Below are 27,331 nucleotides of genomic sequence, written 5' to 3' on the forward strand. Positions count from 1 at the left end.
TTTGAAAGTGCCAAATTGCCAAAATGGATATTTAGAGATATTAGAAGCCCAACTTATTGAGGTACACTAGTGTCATGACTTGTAGTACCCAACATCTGTTCTAGGGAATTCAGTGAGGACACAATTGTGGGGTAGATTCCATAAACCTCCAGATAAGTTGTGGGAAATCCAATACTCATGGCTGATTCATGGCCAGAGACATACATATAAGTAATATGATAGAAATTCTCTATTCTACCAAAGCACGGAAGTAGGTTAGAGATGGCTGGGTGGGGACATCAAGGAACAAAAAGTCCCTTAGCTAGCAAACATTTATTGAGCATGTATTTTATTTGAGGTGTTATTCTATGTTCTGAGAACAAGATAGACAGCATTCCTTCCCCTCAGGAGCTTATATTTAGTGAGCTTAAGGTAGCACACTAAGTATCCTGCAGGGACCATATTTGAGACAAAGAAGCAAAGTGCATGGAATGATGATCTGAAACCTATAGAAATATGGACACCTTAAGAGATGCCAACATAGAGGAATGATCTTGAAGACCGAATGGTATGAACCAGATGTCTACATGGATTAAAAAGGGACTTTTAAAAAAGGACTAGACCAATATATGCCTTTCTGCACTGTGTCCCACACACACCTGATCCTGGAATTATTCTCAGAGATAAGTGGAAGGGGGAAATATTGGGTTGAGTGAGAAAACTGATATATCTGAAATTAACCAGAATTGGCAAGATTAAAGACTATTTATTTGGCAGTATGCAGAATGGAGATTAGAAATAGAAGTTAAATTATAAAAAATAAGAGAAAATTATCATTGTTGTACATTTTAGTTTATGACTTATTCTATTTTTATTCTGTACATCTGGTTACAAATCTAATTGAAAAGGAATCATCCAGAAATCATTTTGGTGTCAGTATATTTCATGGTAATTAAGATTAGCATTTGGATTGGCATCAAAATCTATTCTAGAAGATATTAATGAACAGGATCATTAGAAAGTTTTCCATGTGATTTTGAATTAAATGAGTCTAGTATTAGAATAAACTCACTTTTATGTTGCTGACAACTCAAGGATCACTGCAGATGTAAGAATGGGGTTTCAACTTTTCAGTGAGATTCAGGTAAACTCTAATAATAGAGTAAGTATTACATTTATGGGAGTTTTAAAGGTAGTGTTTTAACCAAGTGCAGTGTAGGAAATGTCAGTGATATCCTTGCTTTAGTACTGATATCTTGAGATTTGAGTATATATGAAACACTTGGCTCTGATTTAAGGCTAGGAATGATGAGTAGGTGCCAGTTTTGGGCTCCATCAGATTTTGAATTAAGAGTAAAAGAGTCTAGATGCAGATGTTTACTTTATTGCCTTCTTGAGGATGTTAAAAGGTAGGATGTTGCGTAAGCAAATACCCCATAAGTTGGGATCAAGTTGAGAGAGCAACTCAAGTTTCCTACCATGGGTTCAGGCTTAGAGATCAGGAAATGGACTGCTATGTTATACAGTAGGTCCTTGCTTTTTATCTGTTTTATACGTAGTAGTGTGTATCTGTTAATCGCCCAATCCTAATTTATCTCTCTCCCTGTCCTGCTAACCCCTTTGGTAACCATTAGTTTGTTTTCTATGTCTGTGAGTCTATTTCTGTTTTGTAAGTAAGTTTATTTTTTTGGATTCCACATATAAGTAATATCATATATTACTTGTCTTTCTCTGTCTGACTTACTTCACTTAGCATGATAATCTCTAGGTCCATCCATGTTGCCTCAACATGGTATTATTTCATTCATTTTTAGGCTGGGTAATATTCATATACATATACCACATCTTCTTTACCCATTCATCTGTCCATGGACATTTAGGTTGCTTCCATGTCTTGGCTATTGTAAATAATGCTGCTATGAACATTGTGGTGCAGGTATCTTTTTGAATTATAGTTTTCTCCAGATATGTGCCCAGAAGTAGGATTGCTGGATCATATGGTGACTCTATTTTTAGTCAAACAACAGATTTTTAATGTAGGTGAAACAGGCTTATGCTAGAAGAAGATGCCATAAAGGACTTTCATAGTTAAAGAGGAGAAGTCAACACCTGGCTTCAAAGCTTCAAAGAACAGGCTGATTCTTTTGTTAGAGGCTAATGTAACGTGATTTTAAGTTGAAGGCAATGCTCATTTACCATTCCAAAACGCTAGGGCCCATAAGAATTGTGATTAATCCAACATAAATAACAACAACACCTTTTTTGTCCCACCTCCTAGAGTAATGAAAATTAAAATAAACAAATGGGACCTAATTAAACTTAAAAGGTTTTGCACAGCAAAGGAAACCATAAATAAGATGAAAAGACAACCCTCAGAATGGGAGAAAATATTTGCAAATGAAGCAACTGACAAAGGATTAATCTCCAAAATATACAAGCAACTTATACAGCTCAATATCAAAAGAACAAACAACCCAATCCAAAAATGAGCAGAAGACCTAAATAGACATTTCTCCAAAGAAGACATACAGATGGCCAACAAACACATGAAAAGATGTTCAACATCACTAATTATTAGAGAAATGCAAATCAAAACTACAATGAGGTATCACCTCACACCAGTCAGAATGGCCATGATCAAAAAATCTACAAACAATAAATGCTGGAGAGGGTGTGGAGAAAAGGGAACCCTCTTGCACTGTTGGTGGGAATGTAAATTGATACAGCCACTATGGAAAACAGTATGGAGGTTCCTTAAAAATCTAAAAACAGAGCTACCATATGACCCAACAATGCCACTACTGGGCATATACCCAGAAAAAAACATAATTCAAAAATACACATGCACCCTAATCTTCATAGCAGCACTATTTACAATAGACAGGACATGGAACCAACCTAAATGTCCATTAACAGAGGAATGGATAAAGATGTGGTAAATATATACAATGGACTATTACTCAGCCATAAAAAGGAATGAAATTGGGTCATTTGTAGAGGCAAGGATAGACCTAGACAGTGTTATACAGAGTGAAGTAAGTCAGAAATAGAAAAGAAAATATCGTATAATAATAATAATGCATATATGTGGACTCTAGAAAAAAGGTATAGATGATCTCATTTGCAAAGCAGAAATAGAGACATAGATTTAGAGAACAAATGTATGCATACCAAGTGGGGAAGGGGTGGGGAGGGAGGAATTGGGAGACTGGTATTGACACATATACATTATTGATACTATGTATAAAATAGACAACTGATGGGAACATACTGTATAGCACAGGAAACTCTACCTAATGCACTGGGGTAACCTAAATGGGAGGGAAGTCCAAAAGGGAGGGGATATCTGTATGTGTATGGCTGATTCATTTTGTTGTGCAGTGGAGGCTAACACAATATTCTAAAGCAACCATACTCCAATAAAAATTAATAATAAAAAAAGAATTGTGATTAATCTACTCTGCCTGTGTTCTGTAAATAAAACAACAAAACCTGAATGACTGCACATCTATTTATAACATGGTTTACTGAATATTTTAAGCCCACTGTTGAGACCTTCTGCTCAGAAAAAAGAGTCCTTTCAAGATATTACTGCATATATTTTTTAACATATTTATTGGATTATAATTGTTTAACAATGGTGTGTTAGTCTCTGCTTTATAACAAAGTGAATCAGCTATATGTATACATATATCCCCATATCTCCTCCCTCTTGCGTCTCCCTCCCACCCTCCCTATCCCACCCCTCTAGGTGGTCACAAAGCACTGAGCTGATCTCCCTGTGCTATGCAGCTGCTTACCATTAGCTATCTGTTTTACATTTGGTAGTGTATATATGACAACGCTACTCTCTCACTTTCTCTCAGCTTACCCTTCCCTCTCCCCATGTGCAAAAGATTGTTATCTTTGCAAATCTGATAGTATTTCAGTGTATTTTAATTTACATTTTTCCTAATATGACTGAAGCTGAGTGTCATAGATATTTTTAATTTTTTAAATTGTCTATTAATTTTGTTGCTTCCCCCCCCGCCCCAATTTGGACACAATTTTATTCTTTTCAGGTCTCCACTAGAGTTCCCAATCTGATTAATTGAGTAATCAATCTTTCCCCCATTAATATTACATCATTACCGTATACTAAATTCACATGTATTTTTGATTTTTTACATTATAATTTGTGACACTCATTTATACATGAACGTAGTTCTGTTTTAATGATGAGAATCTACAAAAACTTATTAGTGACGAATAAAATGCACAGATCTCAAATGTTCAGTTTGATGTATTTTGACAATTGTATCTACTTATACATCCGCCTCCCCTCCAATATAGAACATATCCATCACCCCAAGAAGTTCCCATATACCTCTTTCTGATCAGTGTACAATCCCCATCCTAAAGCAATCTCTTTCTGATTTACCACTACAAATTAGTTTTGCCTGATATTGGATATTATACAAATAGAATCATACATTATCTTCTCTTTTTTCTTTTTTAAAAACATTTGACATAATATTTTTGAGACGAATAAATGTTTCTGCATATATCAGTACTTTGTGTTTTTTAATTGCTTAGTATTTTACCACTATATGAATATATTATCATTTATTTATTCATCCTCCTGTTGACAAATGTTTGGGTTGTTTTCAGTTTGGGGCTATAATGAATAGATCCTTACAAAGATTCTTGTACAAGTCTTTTTTAAAATAAATTTATTTATTTATTTTTGGCTGTGTTGAGTCTTCGTTGCTGTGCATGGGCTTTCTCTGGTTGCAGCGAGTGGGGGTTACTCTTCGTTGCGGTGCGCAGGCTTCTCATTGTGGTGGCTTCTCTCATTGTGGAGCACAGGCTCTAGGCACGTGGGCTTCAGTAGCTCTGGCACGTGGGCTTCAGTAGTTGCAGCACGTGGGCTCTAGAGCACAGGCTCAGTAGCTGTGGCACATGGACTTAGTTGTTCTGTGGTATGTGGGATCTCCCCGGACCAGGGCTCGAACCCGTGTCCCCTGCCCTGGGAGACGGATTCTTAACCACTGCGCCACCAGGGAAGCCCCCAAGTCTTTTTGAGGACATATATTTTTATGGAATATGGGATAAATATCAAGGAACATAATTGCTGGGTGAAAAGGTAGATGTGTGTTTAAATTTAGAAACTGCTGAACGGTCCTTCGAAGTAATTAGATCAGTTAATACTATCACTAGCAATGTATGAGAGTTCCAGTTGCCCCACATCCTTACCAACATTTAATGTTATCAGTTTAAAAATTATTAGCATTCTGATAAGTATTTCACTGTATATTTTATTGTGGCCTTAGTTTACCTAATGAATAATGAATGGTCTTAAGCACATTTTCATGCATATATTGATCATTCATATATCTTCTTTTGTCAAATCATGCTCAAAGGTTTTGCCCAGTTTTAATTGGATTGCTCATTTTTAATTTTTTGTGACAATTTGTTGTAGAGTCTAGGTACAAAGATTTTTTCCTATTCTGCCTTGTCTATTTTTTCTTAATTGTGTCTTTTTACAAGCAAAAAATTAATTTTGATAAAGTCTAACATCAAATGTTTTTAGTGGTTAGAGCTTTTTGTGTCCTAAGAAGTCTCTAAGCAGATCTTAGGTCATGAAGATATTTTCCTAAGTTTTCTTTCAGAAGTTTGACAGACTGTGTTTTATGTTTAAGATTGTGACACATCTCGAGTTTCTATTTCTTTAGGGAAAATAGACATGCTACCAGTGTAAAGCTTACCCTTTCACCGTCTACCTCTCCATTTATTTAGGTCTTTAATTTCTCTTAGTGATATTTTGTAGTTTTTGGTGTAGAGGTGTTCTATATATGTCATTAGATCATTTACTAGGTACTTAATGTATTTTGATGCTATTGTAAATGGTGTTGTTCGAAATTTTTTTCTTTCTTTCTTTTGGGATCTCAGTTCCCCAGCCAGGAATTGAACCTAGTCCCACAACAGTGAAAGCACCAAGCCCTACCAATGGACCTAACCACTCCCTGAAATTTTATTTTCCATTATTTTCCCAGTATATGGAAAAGCAACTGACTTTGTATTTTGACCTTGAATCCTCTAGTATTATTAAATTATTAGTTCTAGTAGGTGTTTTTCTTTTGTAGGTTACATAGGCTTGCTATGGACACAATCATGTTGTTTAAAAATAGCAATAGTTGGGGCTTCCCTGGTGGCGCAGTGGTTGAGAGTCCGCCTGCCGATGCAGGGGACACGGGTTCATGCCCCGGTCCAGGAGAATCCCACATGCCGTGGAGTGGCTGGGCCCGTGGGCCATGGCCGCTGAACCTGCGCGTCCGGAGCCTGTGCTCCGCAACGGGAGAGGGCACAACAGTGAGAGGCCTGCGTACCGAAAAAAAAAAAAAAGCAATAATTTTACTGATTTATTTTTCTAATTTGTATGCCTTTTATCATTTTTGTCATATTGCACTGGCTAGGAAAGATGGTACAATGTAGAATACAAGTGGTGAAGCTAGACTGTTAACTACAGTTTCTTCAAAGTTATCCTTTATCAGCTTAAGGAAATTTTCTTTCATTTCTAGTTTACTGAGAGTTTTTGGTTTTGTTTTTAATTATGTATTGAGATTAAATGTAGCTATTGAGAGGATTCCACTCTCTGGATCTTATTCTCCTAGAGTGTGTGGGAATAAAGAATGCTTGAATTATGTTCCCTGAACCCCATATGGGTCATCCATGTGAGAGATCTGACTGGTGGAGAGAAGTGAACAGACCTTAGCAGAGAGAAGCATCAAGAGTTTTGCTTGTTGTATTATTTGTCTTTTTTTAAATGAGAAAACTAAGGTCCAAAGAGATTATCTAACTTGTTCAAGATCATACATGTCAACGTAGTAGCTGTTAACACTTGATATGTCCTCAGAAGAAGCAGTGTAAATGCAAGACTGTAATATAAACAGAGAATAGAGTAAAAAGTGGACATTTGTGGTCACTGTCCCACAAATCTATACCAGTGCTCCCTGACCCAGAACACTCCCTCCATGTTAGAATTATTACATTGGTCAGTTAATGCAAATCTGCTGAAGACCCACCTACAGTTGTGTGTTGTGTAACAGGGCGTGGGGAAAATGTACCACAGTGTGCTAGAAGAAATCAGAATCCGGGGCTCTAGAGGCAACTCTGCCACTGCTGCATTGTGTGACCCTCGCCACTGTCATTGCACCTCTATGGCCTTCAGTTTCCATTTGAAGAGAAGGGACCTGAATTAGACCAAGAGACCTTAATGGATGGTTTATAGGTTAAAAACCACCATATAGTCCCCTTAAAAGAAGTGAAACAGTAATGTATAAGCCATTGGGAGGGCTCTCTGACTCAAAAATCTCTCCTATTCTTTCCCTCTTTCTTCTTCCCCCACTTCTAAAATATCATCAGCGCTTTCTTTTCTACAAGGCTGAACCTAGTCCTTCTTTTGTTGGTGGAATAAAACCCCTGGACCAGTTAGTTTCTAAGTTTCCTTCCAGCTCCAATATTCTGAATATGTGGGAAGATCTTCCCTTTGGTCCTTAGGAGGTTTGAAATTCTTTCATCTAATTAAGGTCTGTTAGTTACTACACCAAGTTTGCTTATCATAGGGTAATAAAATTACCCACATAAATTAATTCATATAGAGCTCCTAGAACAGTGTCTGGCATTTGTTAAGGGCTCTGCAATTATAAGCTATTTCCATTACTATTTCTTTCACTGTGACAGAAATTTATAGATTAGAGTTTGTTCAAGTGTTGCACAACTTCTGGAGAAAGGATCCAGAAGAAGGAAGTCCCCTGGAGCAAGTGGTCACTGTCACATGGTTAGTTCTTAGGAACAATCTTCTGGATCTGAGCCTTCACAGCTGGACCCTGCCCAGGGTGTGGTTCTTATGTTGGTGTGCTTCACTTTGAGTGAGACTTGGGCCTTAAATGGACTTTGCCATCTCCAGTTCTTAATATCAGAGCCTCCAAGACTCGATAGAACTTTTTCAGATTTGAAGTCCCCCGGCTTGCTGAATTACCTCAGGGCAGGCAGCACAGAGCCTTTGCAAAGTTTTCCATACAAATGAGGCAAAACGACTACCCTGTTGCTACCAGCTGCCACCAAAACATCTCCATTATCTCCCTTGGATCTACAATTCACATCATGCCCTAATGTGGTGAAAATGTTTAGAATTTCTTGGGTACAAATTTCTCCTAAGATTTCCCTAGTAGCCAGTTGCTTTGCTAAATTACAGAAATATGTAAAATTTGTTGCTACTCTCAGTTACCCAATAGAGAAGACAGTGTTCACTGTTGGCTCATTCTCACCAAAACCACACTGATTTTCAGATCAAACATAAATTTTTCTTATGACTTTATCAAGGCTGAGAACTCAAAATTAAGATGTGATCGGTTATATAGATAAAAAGGACAGTTTAAATTCTTTCACATCTGAGTTGTGGTATGAAAGTTTTATTCTATCCTTCACATATGTCTGATATTGAAACTCAGTGTAAAGTACCCAATATCAGACTATATGTGTTTTCAAAATAAACATTTATTAGCATAAACCAGAGTTTTCATTTTGAATGGGAGTCACATTATGATCAGCATGCACTTTGTATCCTGTCCTTTTCTCCCCTGTGACCTGGATGGTGGTCATCTCTGCTGCAAACTTTGTTCTCCCAATGCCCAATTTTACAGTACTCATCTCTTCTTCTCATTTCCAAAGTAAACATCCTCTCCACAAAGCATTATTGAGTATAACTTTACTGAGTTTATTAAAGTTCAGTTTATTAAATTTCTTGGTAGGGTGCAAACAAATTAATTTTATTATTTCCAATAACTTACCCTAACTTTATTGAATCTTTTGGTTTTTCACCACTAAAAGAAATCTCTAGCACATCTTCTAAATTTTCCAATCACTTTCAGGTATCACTAAGTAGTCGTCTCCTCAGATAGTAAAAAAAAGAAAGAAAAGAAAAGAAAATGACGGGGAATTCCCTGGCAGTCCAGTGGTTAGGACTCCAAGCTTCCACTGCAGAGGGCACCTGTTCCATCCCTGGTCTGGGAACTAAGATCCCTCACGCCGAGCATGGCATGGCCAAAAATAAACATCAATCAATAAATAATTCTTTTATTTTTTTTAAAAAAAGAAAAGAAAATGATGGAACAAATCTGGTCCATTCTAGAACTTGACTTTCTCATCTGATGGTGTCTTCCTCACCCCTCTCTCAGCTTAGGGATGACTCCTATTTGGAAGTCTGCAGCAAGGAAATGAGATGTAATCAGTGTCATTTTTCTTTTTTGCTTCACTTTCTTCTCGATACATTAGCTGCTCTTTGGGACCCCTCAGGAAGTAGGGAGGAGCAGGGTAGGAAGAGTTAATGAAAAAAGACAAAGTCTTCTGTGAGGAGTGGGGCAGTTATATATCCTTGTCTTGTTCCTGATCTTAGAGAAAAAACTTTCAGCTTTTCACTGTTAAATATGATGTTAACTGTGGGTTTTTCATATATATATGTCACATATATATAATAGATAGATAGATAGATAGACAGATAGATAGACAGGTATGACCTTTTTAATGTTAAGGTACATTCCATTTATATTTAAGAGTTTTTAACATGAAAGGATATCCAATTTTGTCCTATGATTTTTCTGCATCTATTGAGATGATCAGACAACTTTTAATCTTCATTTTGTTTCTGAGCTGTATCACATTTCTTTTTAAAATTTATTTACTTTTGGCTATGTTGCGTCTTCATTGCTGCGTGCGGGCTTACTCTAGTTGCAGCTAGCAGGGGATGCTCTTCATTGCAGTGCGCGGGCTTCTCATTGTGGTGGCTTCTCTTGTTGTGGAGCACGGGCTCTAGGCGCGTGGGCTTCAGTCGTTGTGGCACAGGGGCTCAGTAGTTGTGGCTCACGGACTCTAGAGCTCAGTCTCAGTAATTGTGACTCAGGGGCTTAGTTGTTCTACGGCATGTGGGATCTTCCCGGACCAGGCCTCAAACCCTTGTTGTATACATTCGCAGGCGGATTCGTAAACACCGCACCACCACAGAAGTCCCTGTATCACATTTATTGATTTGTGTAATGTTGTGCTATCCTTGCATCCCAGGGCTAAATTCCAGTTGATCATGGTATATGATCCTTTAATAATTTGTTGAATTCTGTTTGCTAGTATAAATTGTTGAGGATTTTTACATCTATGTTTATCTGTGATATTGGTTGGTAATTTTCTTTTCTTGTAGTTTCCTTGTCTGTCTTTAGTCTCAGGGTAATGCTGGCCTTATAAAATGAATTTGAAAGTGTTACCTCCTCTTCAATCTTTTGGAAGAATTTGAGGAGGATTGGTATTAATTCTTCTTTAAACGTTTAGTAGAATTTTTCTGTAAAGCCATCTGGTCCTCAACTTTTCTTTATGGGAAGTTTTGATTACTGATTCAATCTTTTCCATTGCTATTGGTTTCTTTAGGTTTTATATTTCTTCATTATTCAGTCTTTGTAGGTTGTATGTTTTAGGAATTTACTCATTTCTTCTGGGTTTTCTAATTTTTTGGCATATAATTGTTCATAGTAGTTTCTTATGATCCTTAGTATCTCTGTGTTATCAATTGTAATGTCTCCTCTTTCATCTGTGTTTTTATTTATTTGAGTCTTCTCTCTTTTTCCTTAATCTAGCAAAAGTTTTGTCAGTTTTGTTTATCTATTTTACAAAACTAGCTCTTAGTTTCATTAATCTTTTTTTTTATCACCTTTCTAATCTCTATTTCATTGATTTCTGCTCTGATCTTTGTTATTTCTTCCCTTCTACTGACTTTGGGCTTAGTTTGTTCTTTTTCTAGTTATTTGAGGCCTAATATATGTTCTATCCTGGAGAATATTCTACATGCTATTGAGAAGAATGTGCTTTCTTCTGATGTTAAATGAAATGTTCTGCATATATCTATTAGGTTTGGTCTATTTGGCCTAATGTGTAGTTTACATCTGATATTTCCATATTGATTTTCTGTCTTGATGATTATCCATTGTGGAAAGTGGGGTATTGAAGTCCCCTATTATTATTATTATTTTTGGCTATGCTGTACAGCATGCAGGATCTTAGTTCCCCAACCAGGGATCAAACCCGTGCCCCCTGCAATGGAAGAGTGGAGTCCTAACCACTGGACTGTTGGGGAATTCCCCCCTACTATTATTGTTTTGCTGTCTAATTCTCCTTTCATATATGTAGATATTTATATAGTAAATTTAGGTGCTACAATGTTGGCTACATAGATATTTACAATTGTTATATACTTTAAATTTTTTTTTTTTTTTTTTACTGAAGTATAGTGATGAGGCAGCCTAGTGCTGTGATGCCTAGTAACCCCTGGGAAACCGCCCAATCTGTGGCTGGTTCATCAGACAGCTCCTCTTGCTGCCTTCTCGTGGGCCCCATACTGACCATTTATCCTTATGCTACCAGAATATGGGCTTTTTTAAAAACATGGGAATGTCTGTCTTTCATAGGGACTAGGTTTAGGATCAGGGATGTCCAGGGAACCAACTTTGGGGCACAGAAAAACTAATAAAGGCTAATTACTATTAGGAAATGAGCTGGCCTTCTGTGCTTGGTGCTTATCTGAGGAGTCACTCTATAAGCTACTTGCTTTGCTGTCATTTTTGATTTCCCATTTAAAAAAGGAACATGAAAGTAGATTAAGCAATATTAAATTAGTTAAATATTTATTCAATAAAAGGCAGAAATGAAAACTGATCATTCTAGCAAAAAAGGTATAAATCCTCTTCAACAGAACTACCCCAAAGGGTCAGAGTAACTTGTTCAAGGCCACATGGTTATTAAGTGACTGAGTTGGAATTTTAACTAGGTCCACTTGCCTCCAAAGCACATGCTCTTAGCCTTTGCACTGTAATGTCTCTTTCTAAGGATGATTCCAGGAAAGTCCAGAAAAGCAGGTTGAAGTGCCCTGGCCAGAGCACACACCCAAGGACATAAGAACAGCTAGGGCCAGTTTTCTGCCAGCAGGAAGTGGACAGCCAGGAAGGATACACACAGGACAGCCAGGTTTACAGGGTTTCCTCCCTGCATACTCTACTCTTATGGCTGCCATCACCCGTTCTCCTCTCTCTCAGATTTCTTGCTTCTGGTACCTGAAGAGTGAGAGGCCATAAAGCCTTTATCATATCCTGAGAGAGGCCACAGCCCAGGTGTCCTGCCTGTCCTTCAGCATGAACAAGGACCCTCAGCCCAACAGAGGTGATGCTGGTATTTTAATAAGGATTTAGGATCTTTTTCATGACCATGTTTAGAATATTTTTGCAATTTTGAGACTTGGTGACAACAAAATAATTAATAATAATCACCCAACCATAAATAATGGAATCTATTAACAGGCCATATGAATGAACATCTGCAGTTATAGATCACGTCCTCTGGGACAATCTATTTTGTCTTCAGATTTTTCTCATGATGAGTTGAAAATAAATGTTTTCCAGAAGTGTCCATATGTAAGTCTTGTTATCTCCTCAGGAATACCACAAAGAAATTTTCTTCTAAGTACCTGAAGGCTGTGCTCATGCTCCCTCAATCCCAAGTCCTGGATCTATTCCTTATTTTGAGCTCCTCCTCCATCCTGGTCGCTATGGGAGAGGGAGGCAGATAAACAAATGAGAGCAACAGAAGGGAATCAGTGGTGCTATTTACAGGGGTTTACAGATGTACACAGGAAAGGACAGCCACACCGACCAGAAGCCTGATTTCAGATCAATTATTATAGAAAGGCAGCCCGCGAGCCCCAGTCATTCTGACAACCATCTCAGGATGTCAGTCTTTACCTTCTCCCAGCCAGGAAGCACACGCCAGTGACTCTCACCTGTGAGTTCAGCCCCACCCAGTTCTAAAGCCAATCCTGCGTGAGATAGGTGCACATTAAAAACCTTGTCCCACCAAGAGTGACTGAAATGGGTCTTCCTGGAAAATATCTATCCCATTATTATGGTGGTAGACACCTGATTGACTTAGTATCCTATTAGCTCTTCAGATCATCCTTTGATTATGCACACCCCAGATAGACAGAGTACTTATTTCATGCCATTTTTTTCTCTTAGGGACTCTAAAGTCTCTATCCCCCAGCCCATACAAGACAATGTGGACATGATGGACAAGAGATGATGTTTCTTTCTCTTTAAATTAATTAATTAATTAATTATCTTTTGGGCTGCATTGGGTCTTCGTTGTTGTGTGTGGACTTTCTCTAGTTGTGGCAAGCAGGGGCTACTCTTTGTTGTGGTGCACTGGCTTCTCCTTGCGGTGGCTTCTCTTGTTGCGGAGCACGGGCTCTAGGCATGTGTGCTTCAATAGGTGTGGTGCGTGGACTCAGTAGTTGTGGCTCATGGGCTCTAGAGTGCAGGCTCAGTAGTTGTGGCACATGGGCTTAGTTGCTCCACGGCATGTGGGATCTTCCCAGACCAGGGATAGAACCCATGTCCCCTGCATTGGCAGGAGGATTCTTAACCACTGAGCCAGCAGGGAAGTCCCGAGACGATGTTTCTTATGGTTCTAACTGCTCAATGATATTCTTTGCCTGATAATATAATCATTTATTCATTCACAGAGTCAACAATCATTTATTCCATGTCAAACACTGGGAATGCAAGGGGAACAACTCAGATGGTTTCCTATTCTCACAGAGACCACTAATGATTGACATATTCAGTTATTTGTCAGAGGGATTTCACCTTGATGCTAAACCAGCAGAGCATGTAGCTCATCCTTCATTACAGTATCCCAGAGAGGGTCTTCTATGCTCTTATGTGTGTTATATACTGATGTTCTCCGGACAATTATCTACTTCCACACTGCTTTGGGCTTACCACTCCCTGCATCCCACCCCATCTTCTTCACCTGGATAAGCCTCCTACTGATAACCCCTTCTCAATTCCCTAAACTTCTCAGCTTCTGAAACTTCTACCTTCATTCTCTTTCAGTTCCCTGACTTGGGACTTGTCATTGCCCAGAACTGCTTCTCCTCTAAAACCCTAACCACTCCTCTCGAAATCTCTGAACAACTTTCCATCACTTGAACTTTCTAGCACTTTCCTTTTCCCCAGCCCTTCCTCAGTAAGATCCTCTTTCCTACCACTTATTTCTGTTTTCACTTTTTATCAACCCATTTCCTGATCTCTAAGTCTTGCCAGCCACTTGAGTTGCTTTCTCATCTCAAACTCCCTGACTCTGTCAGGCTCCCAACATACTTTTCTTACAAGGCTCCAACTTTGAATTGGTCAGGCTGATAATCTCACACTGACCTCTTGATTGTAGCTTGACAGGGCACATTGGTGCTGCTTAGCAAATGCAGGTTTTCAATCCAGTGCTTGTCTTTATCCAGGGTATCCTTCCCCCTCAGTGATTATTTCAGACCCTTACCATTTTTCAGAAGCTTCCTCTCCAATCCAGACTCCCTGGCTCCTATTAAGCAACTTATCTTCCATTTCACCCCCAAAACACTATGAGGTGTAGTGCCCTACTTTCTACCTACCGTAGCTGACATTTATTTTTATTTCCTCCTTCTGTCACATTTTTTCCTTCCAGAAATCTGGGAATCATCTTAAATGACTACTTACTCCTTATGGTCACATCCAAAGAGCAAAGTCTTCTTACAGGTTCTACAATTAACTCTCTCTCATATCCATCCCCTCCCCTGGACACCCTTTGGCACCCTGGCAGTTTAGACTCTCTTTTGCTCTCTGGACTGGTGCAGTGGTCTCTTCATGAATCTCCCTGACTCCAGACTTCCCCCATTCCAATTCCTCCTTCAAGCTGCAGTCAGAATGCATGCTCTAAAATGCATACCATCCTTCAATAGTTTTTTGTTCCCTTAGCATAATGCTCTTTCTGATTGAAAAAGCTTCCTTTTCCTTTCTTCATGTTCTTGACTCTGTTAATAAAATACTATAGTTGGGAGAAAGCTTTTGTCTTTATTTTTTTCTCTCCTTTTCTTTCACTTAATCTTCTACATTATATGTGGAGAAATATATCTCAATCTTGAACCCTGAGCTCTCCGGTGGATTTGTCTGCCCACAGGCCACATGAAGTCTTTTCTCCTCCACGGGTAAACTCAGTAGGGCAGGTATGACTTCTGAAGGCGGAAGGTAAAAACATAGGATCTTGGATCCCAGTTGCAAACTAATCTAGATTCCTCAAAGTAAAGCTGATGTTTTGAGCCTTTTCTGAATTCTGTGTCTCTTACTGCAACATTTCAGAATCTGCAGAGGGTGGAATGTGAGTAATTAGCATTTACAAGACATTTATAATGGACTCTCCATCATCTGGATCCTATTGATACCTTCATATTACATAGTCTTCACATTTCAACACCAATATCTCCTGACACCTGACCACCAAGCAGGCTGTGACCAGCCATTTCAAACTACCTGTCATTGCTTAAATAGGTAATACTGTTTCATTTGTCTGCTTATGCACAGCAAAGTCTTTTCCCATTCTGATTCTCCACGCTACTCATCCTTTAATTCCTGTTCAAGTGTCATCATCTCTCTAAAGTCTATTATTTGCACCAAGTAAAGGTGACCATTTCCTCCACTGTGTTCCCAAAGTTTCTTATACTTTCCTCTCTTACAGCTGTTTTTACGTGCTATTACAATTACTAGACCATATCATTTTGCAGCACCAAACTCTCCCTTATTCATCAGTGTACTCCCTTGACCCATCGCATTCACCTAACACACATGGCAGCTAAAAACTTTCTACTGAATATAATAATATGGAAATTATAGGAAGAAAAACAGGATTAAAAATAAATACCTATAATGAACTAATCTTTGTATAGAGTGATCCGAATATTACAAAGAAGCTAAGATGTTTCATTAGAGAGACAAAATTACCCTGTTTGAAATAGTAGGGAGTGATGTTAGCATATGTAGTTGAGTTCTTGAATAGTCTAGAGTTGAGTAGCTCTTGAAGCAAAGCTATACTTAAGGGCTTCCCTGGGGACGCAGTGGCTGAGAGGCAGTGGCTGAGAGTCCGCCTGCTGATGCGGGGGACACGGGTTCGTGCCCCGGTCCGGGAAGATCCCACATGCTGTGGAGCGGCTAGGCCCGTGAGCCACGGCCGCTGAGCCTGCGCGTCCGGAGCCTGTGCTCCGCAACGGGAGAGGCCACAACAGTGAGAGGCCCGCATACCGCAAAAACAAAAACAAAAACAAAAACAAAAAAGCTATACTTAATAGCAAGGCAGGGGGACCTGGGAATACTGAGGGTCTTTCTACTCAATCCCTGCCCACCATATCTTAGACTTAAGAACGACTTGATTTCATTACCATAAGGACCTGTTTCCCTTCAACTTCCAAAGATGGGCATAAATGAGGACAAGCATAGAAGAAAAGCAGATCCAAGTCCTAGGCCCCCTGCTTAGCACTGGAAAAGCTGGTTTGAAGGAAATAAATCCAGCCCTATTTGCAGAGACTGACACCTTGACTCTGGATTACCATCTTGACTCTGGATCATGGTGCCCAGAAGGGCAACTCTGGAGTTGTTCTGTGATATCTGGCTTCTATATTTTCTAGTCACTTCCACCTGGAAGGAGAGAATTGAAATTGGCCTATTGCCCCCCACACACCATACATGGGGGACAAGCATTGCTTGATATTCTAATGTGAAGTGACCCCATTCTTGGTACTTGCCTTTCCTTGTGGGAGTTGTTTCCCCTGTTTACATAGTGAAGGGACTGAAGCAGAGACTGATGGAGCTGGGATTACAGCTGAACCAAATCATAACAGCTTGGGAATATTTTGTTTGTTTTCTTTGGTTTTCAGCATCTTTCTGCCAGTTCTGGCCACCTCCCTTCCTCTGGGGACATGCTGAATTCAGCAAGTCTAGTTCTATCAGTTCTGCCCCCTGAGCCCATTGGTTTCTGGTCATCTGATAAAGCCTCTGCTGCAGGCAGGACCTTCCTCCTTCCCTCCTCCCAGCACACTTGCAACCAAAGCTGAATATTGCTGTTCTGGGGCTTCCTGCCAGCCTTACAATTCAGCTCACCATCTCCAGCTACCTGGGTCATGGCTTTGCTATTCTTCTTGATCCTTGGTGAGTATTTCTGCTCCTTTTGGTCTAGGCTTCAGAATACTCTGGAACTTTGATTGGGGGAATCCTCTCCTTGCCCATCTGGTGCAGATCTAGGTATCATTCAAGGAAAGGCTCTTCCTTGCTCTCCTCCTTTCTCTATACCTGGCAATTATTCTAAATCCCCAAAGCCACTTAATTTATACCCAATTTATAATCCACCTTGATTACCAGAAAATTTCCTATTTCCCTATATTTGCACTAACAAATTTGTACATAAATTTTCCTAAATGCACTATTTATAAAAAGACAAATAAATGGACCAAGGTTAGCAGCAGATAAAGCAAGAAAAGGAAGTAGAACTGCAGGACAAACAACTTTCATTTATCATATTGTGTTTCATTTATCAAATGTGTTTCATATAATGTTTCCCTAGTTTTTCCCAGTTTCTTATTGCTTAGATTAATTTAGAGTAAATGGGGATTTTGGAATCAAAGAGATCTGAGTTTCAATCCTTGCTCTTTGATTTCTTAGCTGTCTGAATTTTAAAGTTACTGTATCTCTCTGAAATCTCATTCTCATCTATGAAATAAAGATAATGGTATGTTCCTCAGACGTTTGTTAGGCACGTTTTCACAAGATAACAGTGCCTGCTAGGTCCCTTCCCTAATCAATCACATCCATTTTAATTATCTTGTTGATCCAGTACATCACTGAAGCCCACACTGGTTTCTCAGTTGGACACTTGTGTGCTCTATGCAGGGTGCTGGCCACATGCTTAAACATCTATATACCCTTTATATCACCTAACAGATAGTCCCACCCATTATGAAGGTGCTGTTGAATTTCTCAGACTTACCTTCATCACACCTCCTTCATGAAGCTTTCCTTATCTGTGACACCCATAGTCATCCACCCTGCTACAGAGTATTCAAGTCACTTTTGGGCTATGTCACTTTCACACCTACATATCAGGTTCATCACATTCAGTTTCCTTTGCATGTACACATGTTTTGTGTTCTTTATTAGACATGTAGGGTGTTATGTATAATATAATTTGAGTTTTAGACAATTGCACACAAGGTCTCGTTGAGTCTGGGAGTGGCCATATCCTGAAAACTAAGGACATGGGGTTATTAAGAAATTATTTGGAAAGCAAGTATTTGGAAGAAAATGTTCCAGGACAAGCCAATGAAATACACAGATTTACCTAAAAAGCTCTAGGCTGGAAGTCCAAAGATATTAACTCCTTCAGAAAGATCTTATAAGATGGGATGGCAGGCAGGGGTTGGGAATGATGAGTTCTGCAGTTCAAAGGCCACTGACGCTCAACAGGTTTCAGGACTCTCTCTACAGCATTAGGAGGGAGCCTAATGAATAGAAGAGTCTGATCATGTAGATATACTGTAGGAAGAAACTCTGGTGGTTCAAAGATGTGTTGGTGCTTAAACCTGGAAGTTTGGAACTCAATGTAGAACTGCTTTCTGACCTATCAATCAGGGTTCAGCAAACTACAGCCTGCAAACTAAGAATGGATTTTACATTTTTAAATGGTGGAAAAAAATCAAAAGAAGAATAATATTTTGTGACACATGAAAATATGTCAATTTCGTTGTCCATAAATAAAGGTTTATTGGAACACGGCCATGCTCATTCATTTATATATATATATGGCTGCACTAATGCTACAATGACAGAGTAGAGTAGTTAAAACAGACTATATGGCCCACAAAGCCTAAAATATTTACAATCTGTCCCTTTACAGAAGAAGTTTGCTGACCCTGGTCTAAATGCAGTGTCAGTGAACACAGACATACCCTGCCATTTTTCCCTATGCTCTGTGCTACTTCCTATGACATTTTTATCTTCCCCAACCAGTGTGTCTGCCCAGAGGCCTCTAGCATGCTTTCCTTTTGAGCCCAGATGCTGCATCACCACACTTTTACTTTAGGTGGTAATCACCAATCAGTCTAATTGACTAGAATAGAAAACCAAATCCATCCATGCCTGGGGTAAAGCCAACATCAGATGTAAAGGGAACATGATGGGTCAGTTAGCTATGGTAGAACTGGTTTTGTGGTTCCTAGTCAGTGCCCATGTGTCCTTTGAGACTGGTCATTCCAGGAAGAAAAGGTCCCAAGAAGGACTAACTTTGGAGGCTGTGTATTTACCACTCTAACTGTCCCACAAAGTTTGGCAAAGGCTTTCTAGAGAGTTGCATTTTTGAACAAAGCCTTGGAAATTGACTACATGATCTCATTCACTTCTCTCTTTTTTCCTCAGCCTTTTGTACTGGACTTGGCCTCTCAGGTAAGATTTTTGGGTTCCTAAGAGGGAGGACTTTAAGCTCTGGAGAGTGGAAATTCTGAAACTTCTCTGGGCCATGGAGAGAGCCTCTGGTTCAAAACAGCCCAAGTAGATTTCCTTTCTGGTTTCCCAACCCACCCACTCAATCTTATGTGGGTAGATTTCCACATAAGAAAAACGTTGGGTGGTTTATCTTGCAAGGGGATTCCTCTCCACTTGGCTTCTGTGACCCAAGGCTCTCGGCCACATCTAAGTAGCAGAGGGCTTTGTTTCAGGCTCGGAAGACACCTCACCCCCTGGGAAACAAATTTCCTTTTGCCCTGCTGAATTCTACCATTTCCAGTTCTCTCTGCTAGCTTTAATGGTACCATTGAACTAGAAATGCATCAGCTTCTGTGCAGCATATGGCTTCACCAGCAGAGTGCAGGTTGGATTTCAGCCACCACTGGCCATTTCTGTGAGGAGTCTTTGGGCGGAGCACAAACAGCTCAACTGAGGAGAGAAAGGGGCTGCAAAGAGAGAATTAGTCTGTGGGAGAGGAAGGCTCTGATGGCCCAAAATCAAGGGGATTGGCTGTGGATTATGAGTTTCTTTGACATTATCCCTTCAGCCTAGTCTTTCTCTTGATAGTAGAGGCTTTACCAGAGAGGCGCAGCTACAAACTCCTCTATGAATGTAGAGGATTTTACACCCTGATAGATGCAGGTTGATTCCTTAAAGGAGTGCTGCTTCTGAGTCTCAGTCCAATACTCAGATTACTTGGTCTTTCTTCTCTGACCTCCAGGGCTATCCCTTACTGCAAGTGCCGGGAGACACCTGCTCTCTTTATAGCCTTCTCACATCCTAAGATGTTTCTCCTCCACCCCTGGGTCCCTCTTTCAAGACCTCAGCTAATAAAGTAAGCTAACACACTGCCTAGGACACACTGCCCTGACGAGCCCCTCTGTTCTTCTTTCTAGCTTTCAAATCTTTTCTCAGACCTTCTCTCCCCTCAAGCTGGATTTCTTTTATACTTATTCTGTGTTCCTCTCTCTCTCTCACTGTCTCTCTGTCTCTTTTTTAAAACATATTTCTTCTTTCTTAGGAGGTGTTCTAGTCCTCCACTTCATGAAAATGAACATTTATTTAAAACCAGAGTTTTATCATTCAAAATAAAATGAAATAACATATGCATGATTCTGATAACTAATATTTGCTGGAGTACACAATAATGCCTATCCAAGCTCTAATCTTAGTTACAATGACCCAAAAGTTATTTCTAGATGACTCTTCTTGAATTATATTTGTACTCAGATATACATGCCTTAAACTTTGGTGTGCAAAAATGGAGACTTTTCTTATTTTTTATAGTTTTATTTTAATTTCTATCTCTAACCTCCATTCTTCATATTGCTTCCCTCAAGAAATTATGGAAGAAAAGGAGAAGAACAAAAACAAATGAACAAACCAAACATAAACTTCCCAGTGTGATTTAAAATCAGGTCAGACTTTTTTCACCCAACAGCTTCTTCTGGGGTTGATGCCAAGTTCTAGGGAGTTTATGCAGAGTTGAGACAAGGTAGGCAGTGGAAAATCTTGTCCTGAGAAATTGTATTCCATTTTTGCAGGGATATGGGTCATTCCATGTGACCCATGTTGTCACATGTTATACTGTTCATATTCTAATAGATCACAGACCACCAGTCTGAATGTGGCCCCTCCAGGTTCAACAGACCTCTCCATGGATGCATGGCAAATTTAGGTTTTCTTTCTCACTCTGTCACTCTGGGGCTGAGAGGACTTGGCGGGATTGCCTCAAGCCTATTAAATATAATCTCTTTGAGGGCAACAATGCTAACTGTCTTGTCATCACTATTCTCTGAGTTCATAAAACAATACCTGGAATGTAGTATCCAGAAGTTTATTTTCTGATGGGCTCTTCCCTGGGCTCCCTACACAACCATCTCTACTCCATGTCTAAGTCTTAGTAGAAGGGAAAGAATTTCTATTAGTCTTTTCTACCTCACAGTTGTAGTCAAGAAGCAGAAACACATCCTGGATTCCTCAGAAATTATCTGGAAGCTCTGTGAAGCATATCTCCTACTCCCAACCCGTAGAATCCTCTAGACTCAGTTTTGGGGCTCTGAGGCTCTGATTCTTCCTTTGCCCAGTATTCTCTGTATTTCTTCTGAGCTGGGTTCTTGGACATGGGAAAATGTCATAGAAGTAGCAAGGATGAGTGGTAGTGGATCATTGATACTGGGAGAGAGAGTTAGGTTGTTCAGCCCAAATTATATCCAGACACCTTGCCTCAATCTAGCTGCCATGGGGGGAGACAGAGTCATGAGGAAGAAAGGACAAAAACAGATATCATCTCTACACTCCTGTTCTGACCTGGGTTTTCCACTATTTGACAGTGTGACCATATGACCTTGAATTTCATGAGGATCATTTTCTTCATCAGTGAAATGGTGGGGTAGACTTGATGACCTCTATAGGTCCTTCTTATCCTGACCACCAAAGATTCTAAAAACTCTGCTGGATGTTCAACCAACCTCTTTCTCTTAATCTTCAAACACCTAGATATGACTGCTGGTTTTCAAAAACTAGCAGTCATATCCGGGTGTCTTGAAGTGGAGTTTCTTGGTAGGGTACAATTAAGAGTGTAGCAAGGCTAGAACTCAGAGATGGAGTCCTGAAGCTCCTCTTCCTCCTCTTCCCTTTTGGCCCCTCCTTTCTCATCCCTCAATTTTCCATGCACTGGAAGTGGTGGAAGAGTTCTAAGAAGACTGCGTACATGCCTGACTACTCTCTGAGCTCCTCCCAGATCTCCAGCCAATATCTCATTTCTTTGCAGAGTCTTCATCCAGAACGCGACTGGTGGGAGGTCGCCATCGCTGTGAAGGGCGGGTGGAAGTGGAACGGGACGGCCAGTGGGGCACCGTGTGTGATGACGGCTGGGGCATGAAAGATGTGGAAGTGGTGTGCCGGGAGCTGGGCTGTGGAGCAGCCACAGGGACACCCAGTGGTACTTTATATAAGCCATTGGCAGAAAAAGACCAAAAAGTCCTCATCCAAGCGGTCAACTGCAGTGGGATGGAAAGTAAACTGATTCATTGTGAGCAAGAGGAAGATGTTTTTGATTGCTCCCACAATGAGGATGCAGGGGCTATGTGTGAAAGTGAGTATGGCAGGGCTCAAGGACTATCTGCCAGCTGCCCACACCCCACATGACCACTCTTTGTCCTTATTCTCCACCATGAACTAATGGCTAATTGGCTCCTTGTCCTTCACATCTTACACTTCCTCAATTGTGGACACTGGAGACAAACATTATCCTCAGGTAGAATTGCTACTCATCCTTGGTTGAGCTAATGATTTTCTCTTAGTTTCAATCTATATGAGAACCTGTTTCTCTTCTTCACACACACAAACATGCACAAATCCAACAACCACTAAACATTTGCATCTAGAGCTCAGGTGGAGTTATGGGGAAGAAATGAGCTCCCAAAGTATAATGCATGCTTTTTCAGTTCTCAAGGAGTCCACCATCTAGCTAGGTAGACAGGAGACACTCATGGGAAACCAACACACAACAACTGTGTGTATATCTATCTATCTATCTATATATACACATACATACATATATATGTGAATATATATATATATAATTGTTGTTGTTGTTGTATTCCTTTGCTCCATTCATATATTTGCTTTCTATGTATTAATAATTTCTCTCTCTGTGTCTATCTCCTCCTCCATTAGACTGTGATTTGGCTAAGGGACTAGTTCATGTCTTCTCTTTGTTACCCCACAGTTTGTTATCAGAGAAACAATCACTAAATGCTTGCGCCCTGATGCTGAGGTCTCATTCTTATTTCTTAGAAAAATTCAGTGTTAGGAGCCCCCTTTTCTGGGAAGGATGTGTTCTTACAAAGAGCAGACGCTTCATGTTTCTTTTCCCATAGTTCCAGAGACTGTGCGGCTGGTTGGTGGCCCTGGTCGCTGCAAAGGGCGAGTGGAGGTGAAGCACCGAGAGCAATGGGGCACCGTGTGCAAAGCAGGCTGGAATCTCTCAGCCGCGAAGGTGGTGTGCCGGCAGCTGGGGTGTGGGAGGGCCACACTGACCCAAAGATGCTGCAACAAGGATACACAGGGCCAAGGGCCCATCTGGCTGAGTAAGGTGTCATGCTCAGGACAAGAAGGAAGCCTTCAAGATTGCCCTTCTGGGCTCTGGGGGAAGAATAACTGCACCCATGATGAGGACACATGGGTCGAATGCGAAGGTAATGCCTATAAGTCCAGCGACTAGGTTCATTCATGAATTTGATTAAATGGAATTCTATTCAACCAATGTTTACAGAGAACTACTCATGCATCACATAACCATGACAAAGTTATTTAAGTGTGCTGCTCATCAATTGTCTTGTTTTTAAAATGGAGATAATGATACTTACCTTTGTATATGAAAATGCTTTAAATGATATTAAGCAATGAATTAATATGAACTATTATTATATTGAATTCTATATAATAGGAAAGGACACACCATTCCATGTACTTGTTGAAGTCTCCAATTTTAAAAAACGGCTAGAAAGTCATTCATAAATATTAGACTTTTATAAAATAAATGGGAAAGTGAAAAGATCTTAGTTAAGGAAACGGTCCTGGGCCACATGAATTGGAACCTAGAGCAAGGGTTATAATCACAGAAACTAATCATATAATCACAGAAACACAGGTAAAGAGTTTCAAAAGTGCTGATGGGATTTGAATGAGGATGTAGATGATGTTATTTTTTCTTCTTTCCATGTCTCTCTCCATTCCCTGACCCTGCAGATCCCTTTGACTTGAGGCTGGTAGGAGGAGACACCCGCTGCTCTGGGAGACTGGAGGTGCTGCACAAGGGCGAATGGGGTTCTGTCTGTGATGATGGCTGGGGAGAAAAGGAGGAAAAGGTGGTGTGCAAGCAACTGGGCTGTGGGGAGTCAATCTTTCTATCTGCCAAAGCCCGGAGAAACTTTGGCCTTGGAGCTGGCCGCATCTGGCTAGATGATGTTCATTGCTCAGGGAAGGAGCAGTCCCTGGAGCAGTGTCAGCACAGGTTCTGGGGGCATCACAACTGCAACCACAAGGAAGATGTGGCCGTGACCTGCTTAGGTAAGTCCTGTAGATGGAACCCAAGGGGACTGACATTGAGGGAGGTGAAGAAGAGGGTGGTGGGGGTGAACTCTGAGGATAAGAGTTATTCTACCAGTGCCATACAGCTGCCCATAATTGTCACCTACTTTATGTGTTCTTCAAGGAATTTAATTGAGACATTCTAGTAGTGAATAGACTGATAATAATAATAATAAACCCCATACCATACAGTTATTGAATATGAGAACAAAAAGCATTTTGAAAATTATTGAATTAACACCTTTATATTAAACATGAAGAAAGTAAGAGTCAGCCAATAAGTAACTTTCCAAAATCATAAAAATTGTTTTCAAATGATAGGGCAGAACTAAGATGAAACTCTAAACTATAGAAAATTGTCCCATCTCATTCTACCTATTGTCACTCCCCAGATATTAAGTTAAGCTGTGGGAATGGGGCTGGGGTAGGGGGCTCTTTGGGAATTCCCATGAGTGTCTTTCTAGAGAAGCCAGGGTACTATTCCTGAACTGTAGACCTCTATGGGGGAGTGAAGGAAGAAATCCTGTCCCGACGTGAGTCCGGAAATGCAAGCATAGCCTTTGGGTGACTGACTCAAGAGAGTCACAGTTCTGAAGCCCAGCTTTTTAATCAGGGTGGGAAACTGGCATGCAGGGCTGCCTGGTTAAATGCTCAGCTATGGAACTGGGTAAGAGCTGATAGTGGACCAAAGATATGAAGAGCAGCTAGTGCCCAGAAAAGGAGGGTTTTAGTGACAGAAGACTAGGGTTTGAGCCTTGCTGCTGCCATTCTGAGGCTAGTTAATCTTAGATAGTCACTTAACTACTCAAGACCTCAGTATTTTCACTGTTAAAAAGGGAGACACTTGTCCCATTCCTCTTGAAGAGTTTTGTGACTGTGTGAAGGTGAGAAGTGTTAATATGTGTGAATACTCTTTGTGACTCATAGGGGAGCTGGTTGAATTAAGTGCCTGGGACACTGTACCAGATTCTGACATGGTCCACATCAGTGTGAGATATGTGTGTGATTAGGTCTGGGAGGGTCTCTGTTTCTTATTCTGGAACCCAGTCTTCTTTCTTGGCCTCTTTGGGTCTGAATGAAATAATCCCCTCTTGGCGTGTCCCCATCCTTACTGTACATTCTTCTTCTCTTTACAGAACTGTAGCCTGGCCTTCTTGATGCTTGACCTGATCCCTGCAGGCCCTGAGTGTCTTTTGCTTTCTCCTGGGCCAGAATGGCCTGGCATGAGCACTGAGCCTGCAGGCTTAGCTACCACTCCCTCAGCTCCTCAGCAGGAATCTGAACACTCTGCTTATACTTTGCTCTCAGAGCCAAGCACCCCTATCATTGCCTGGAGATATGAGTTGTTGACTTCTCTCTTGCTGGGGAAGATGAGCTCCCAGTCGCCCTCTCCTCACTGCTGACCCTTTGGCATTGGTTCTGGCCTCTCCTGCTTCTTCTCAACCAGCCTGGCATCCCCAGGCTTGTTACTTTGACCACTACAGGCTCTTTTCAAGAAAAGATCTATGTCTGTAAAGAACATGAAAGGAATGAGACAACAAAAGAACATTTGAAGGGGAATATGGGTTAACAATTACATGAAAGTTGGGGGAAAGCTTAGAGTCTTTTTGAACGCTTTTTCATAACCTTCAGGTGATCACAACAATTAACATCTGAATATTCTCCTATTCTTTGATGAGAGTAGACCATTCTTTCAAGAGCAGTGCAGTATCCTGTAATCCTAGACCTTTTCACGACACTTGGAAAAAAATATCACACTCCCTGAATGCCCATAATAAAATATCTTTGTTGACCATCCATGTACATCTTGCCAACATGGTGTACATTGAACAAGAAGAATCTCATAAATTCACTATTCCAAGGAAAAATGTATTGGCTATGGAGCTGCCACTAGGAGAAGGGAAAGGAAGAGATGCAGACAGAGTTTAGGGAGGTCCAGAGTCATGCCTCATGCCAACCAGATGATATAATTTTAATTCTGTCAACTCGGACTTTAGGATCTGCAAGTCTGAGGCAAGATAGAATGATACTAAGGAGAGAATCATGACTTAATTCTAAAAACTGACAACTTTAGATTCTGAGGCCAAGTCGAGTACCTGTAATATGCCTACCTTTATGCTTTCTAATAAAGTAGTTCTCACAGTCTCAACAGTTGCCTCTCTCTGTGATATACTCTTTCTACCCAAGAGGAAGCAGGTGTCTCAGCTTTACAGGGATGACCTTTTAGGCAGGATTAGGTAGAAGATGCAATCTGCCAGCAGATGCAGCCTTATGTGTAATATAGATTTCTCCTCTGGATGGAGAACTTTCTCCCTGTCTATTTCCTATAATGGGAAAATATGTAAAGAAACCTAGCTTCATAGAAGAGAAGAAAATGCCTTAACAGACATTTTGAGATCTATCCTGTCTACTCAAAGAGATTTTGCCTTTAACTGATCAGTTATCTCAGGTCCTCCTGATTTTCCCTACAGACTAGTATCATGTTCCCTAAACTACACAGTATTATATCTAGAATCTAGAGGCCTGCTGAACTGCCTTGATTGAGTCATTGAAAAGCTCTTTTATCCTAAGTAGAGTAGAACAGGGTTGGCATTTCACAAAAGGAACTTTGATTTCCCCTTAATTTCTACACTAAAATTTCTTTTGTAAAATTCCTACATAACAAGACCCCTGAGAACAAATTAGATAAACATAATACCTCTTAGAGGAGGCCAGGTGATCCAACGCAGAAAGCAAGACATGACAGTAGCCTAATAGGTAGCATTGGACATCTAATAAGAATGTGTCACTTAAATAGAGGAAACTGAGAAGCTGAAAGTCAAAGTTGA

General features: G+C 40.2%; 1 protein-coding gene across 1 annotated transcript; it reads left to right on the forward strand.

Annotated features, from left to right (window-relative positions):
• The first annotated feature begins 16,937 nt into the window (after positions 1-16,937).
• On the forward strand, positions 16,938-26,694 carry CD5L (CD5 molecule like). The gene is made up of 6 exons (XM_029227174.1): positions 16,938-17,060; positions 19,320-19,346; positions 22,180-22,503; positions 23,291-23,608; positions 24,162-24,482; positions 25,640-26,694. Exons 1-6 carry the CDS (start codon positions 17,033-17,035, stop codon positions 25,645-25,647), a joined length of 1,026 nt encoding a protein of 341 aa, XP_029083007.1. The 5' UTR covers positions 16,938-17,032; the 3' UTR covers positions 25,648-26,694.
• Positions 26,695-27,331: the final 637 nt, after the last annotated feature.

The sequence above is a fragment of the Monodon monoceros genome, unplaced genomic scaffold (genome assembly GCF_005190385.1).
Source record: "Monodon monoceros isolate NGI ecotype Baffin Bay Population unplaced genomic scaffold, NGI_Narwhal_1 Super_Scaffold_18, whole genome shotgun sequence".
NCBI classification, from domain to species: domain Eukaryota; kingdom Metazoa; phylum Chordata; class Mammalia; order Artiodactyla; family Monodontidae; genus Monodon; species Monodon monoceros.

Coding starts and splice junctions, on each gene's coding strand:
- CD5L (XM_029227174.1), top strand. CDS start 17,033: ATGGCTTTGCTATTCTTCTTGATCCTTG. Junction 22,504..23,290: donor TGCAGGGGCTATGTGTGAAA/GTGAGTATGGCA, acceptor CTTTTCCCATAG/TTCCAGAGACTGTGCGGCTG. Junction 23,609..24,161: donor CACATGGGTCGAATGCGAAG/GTAATGCCTATA, acceptor CTGACCCTGCAG/ATCCCTTTGACTTGAGGCTG.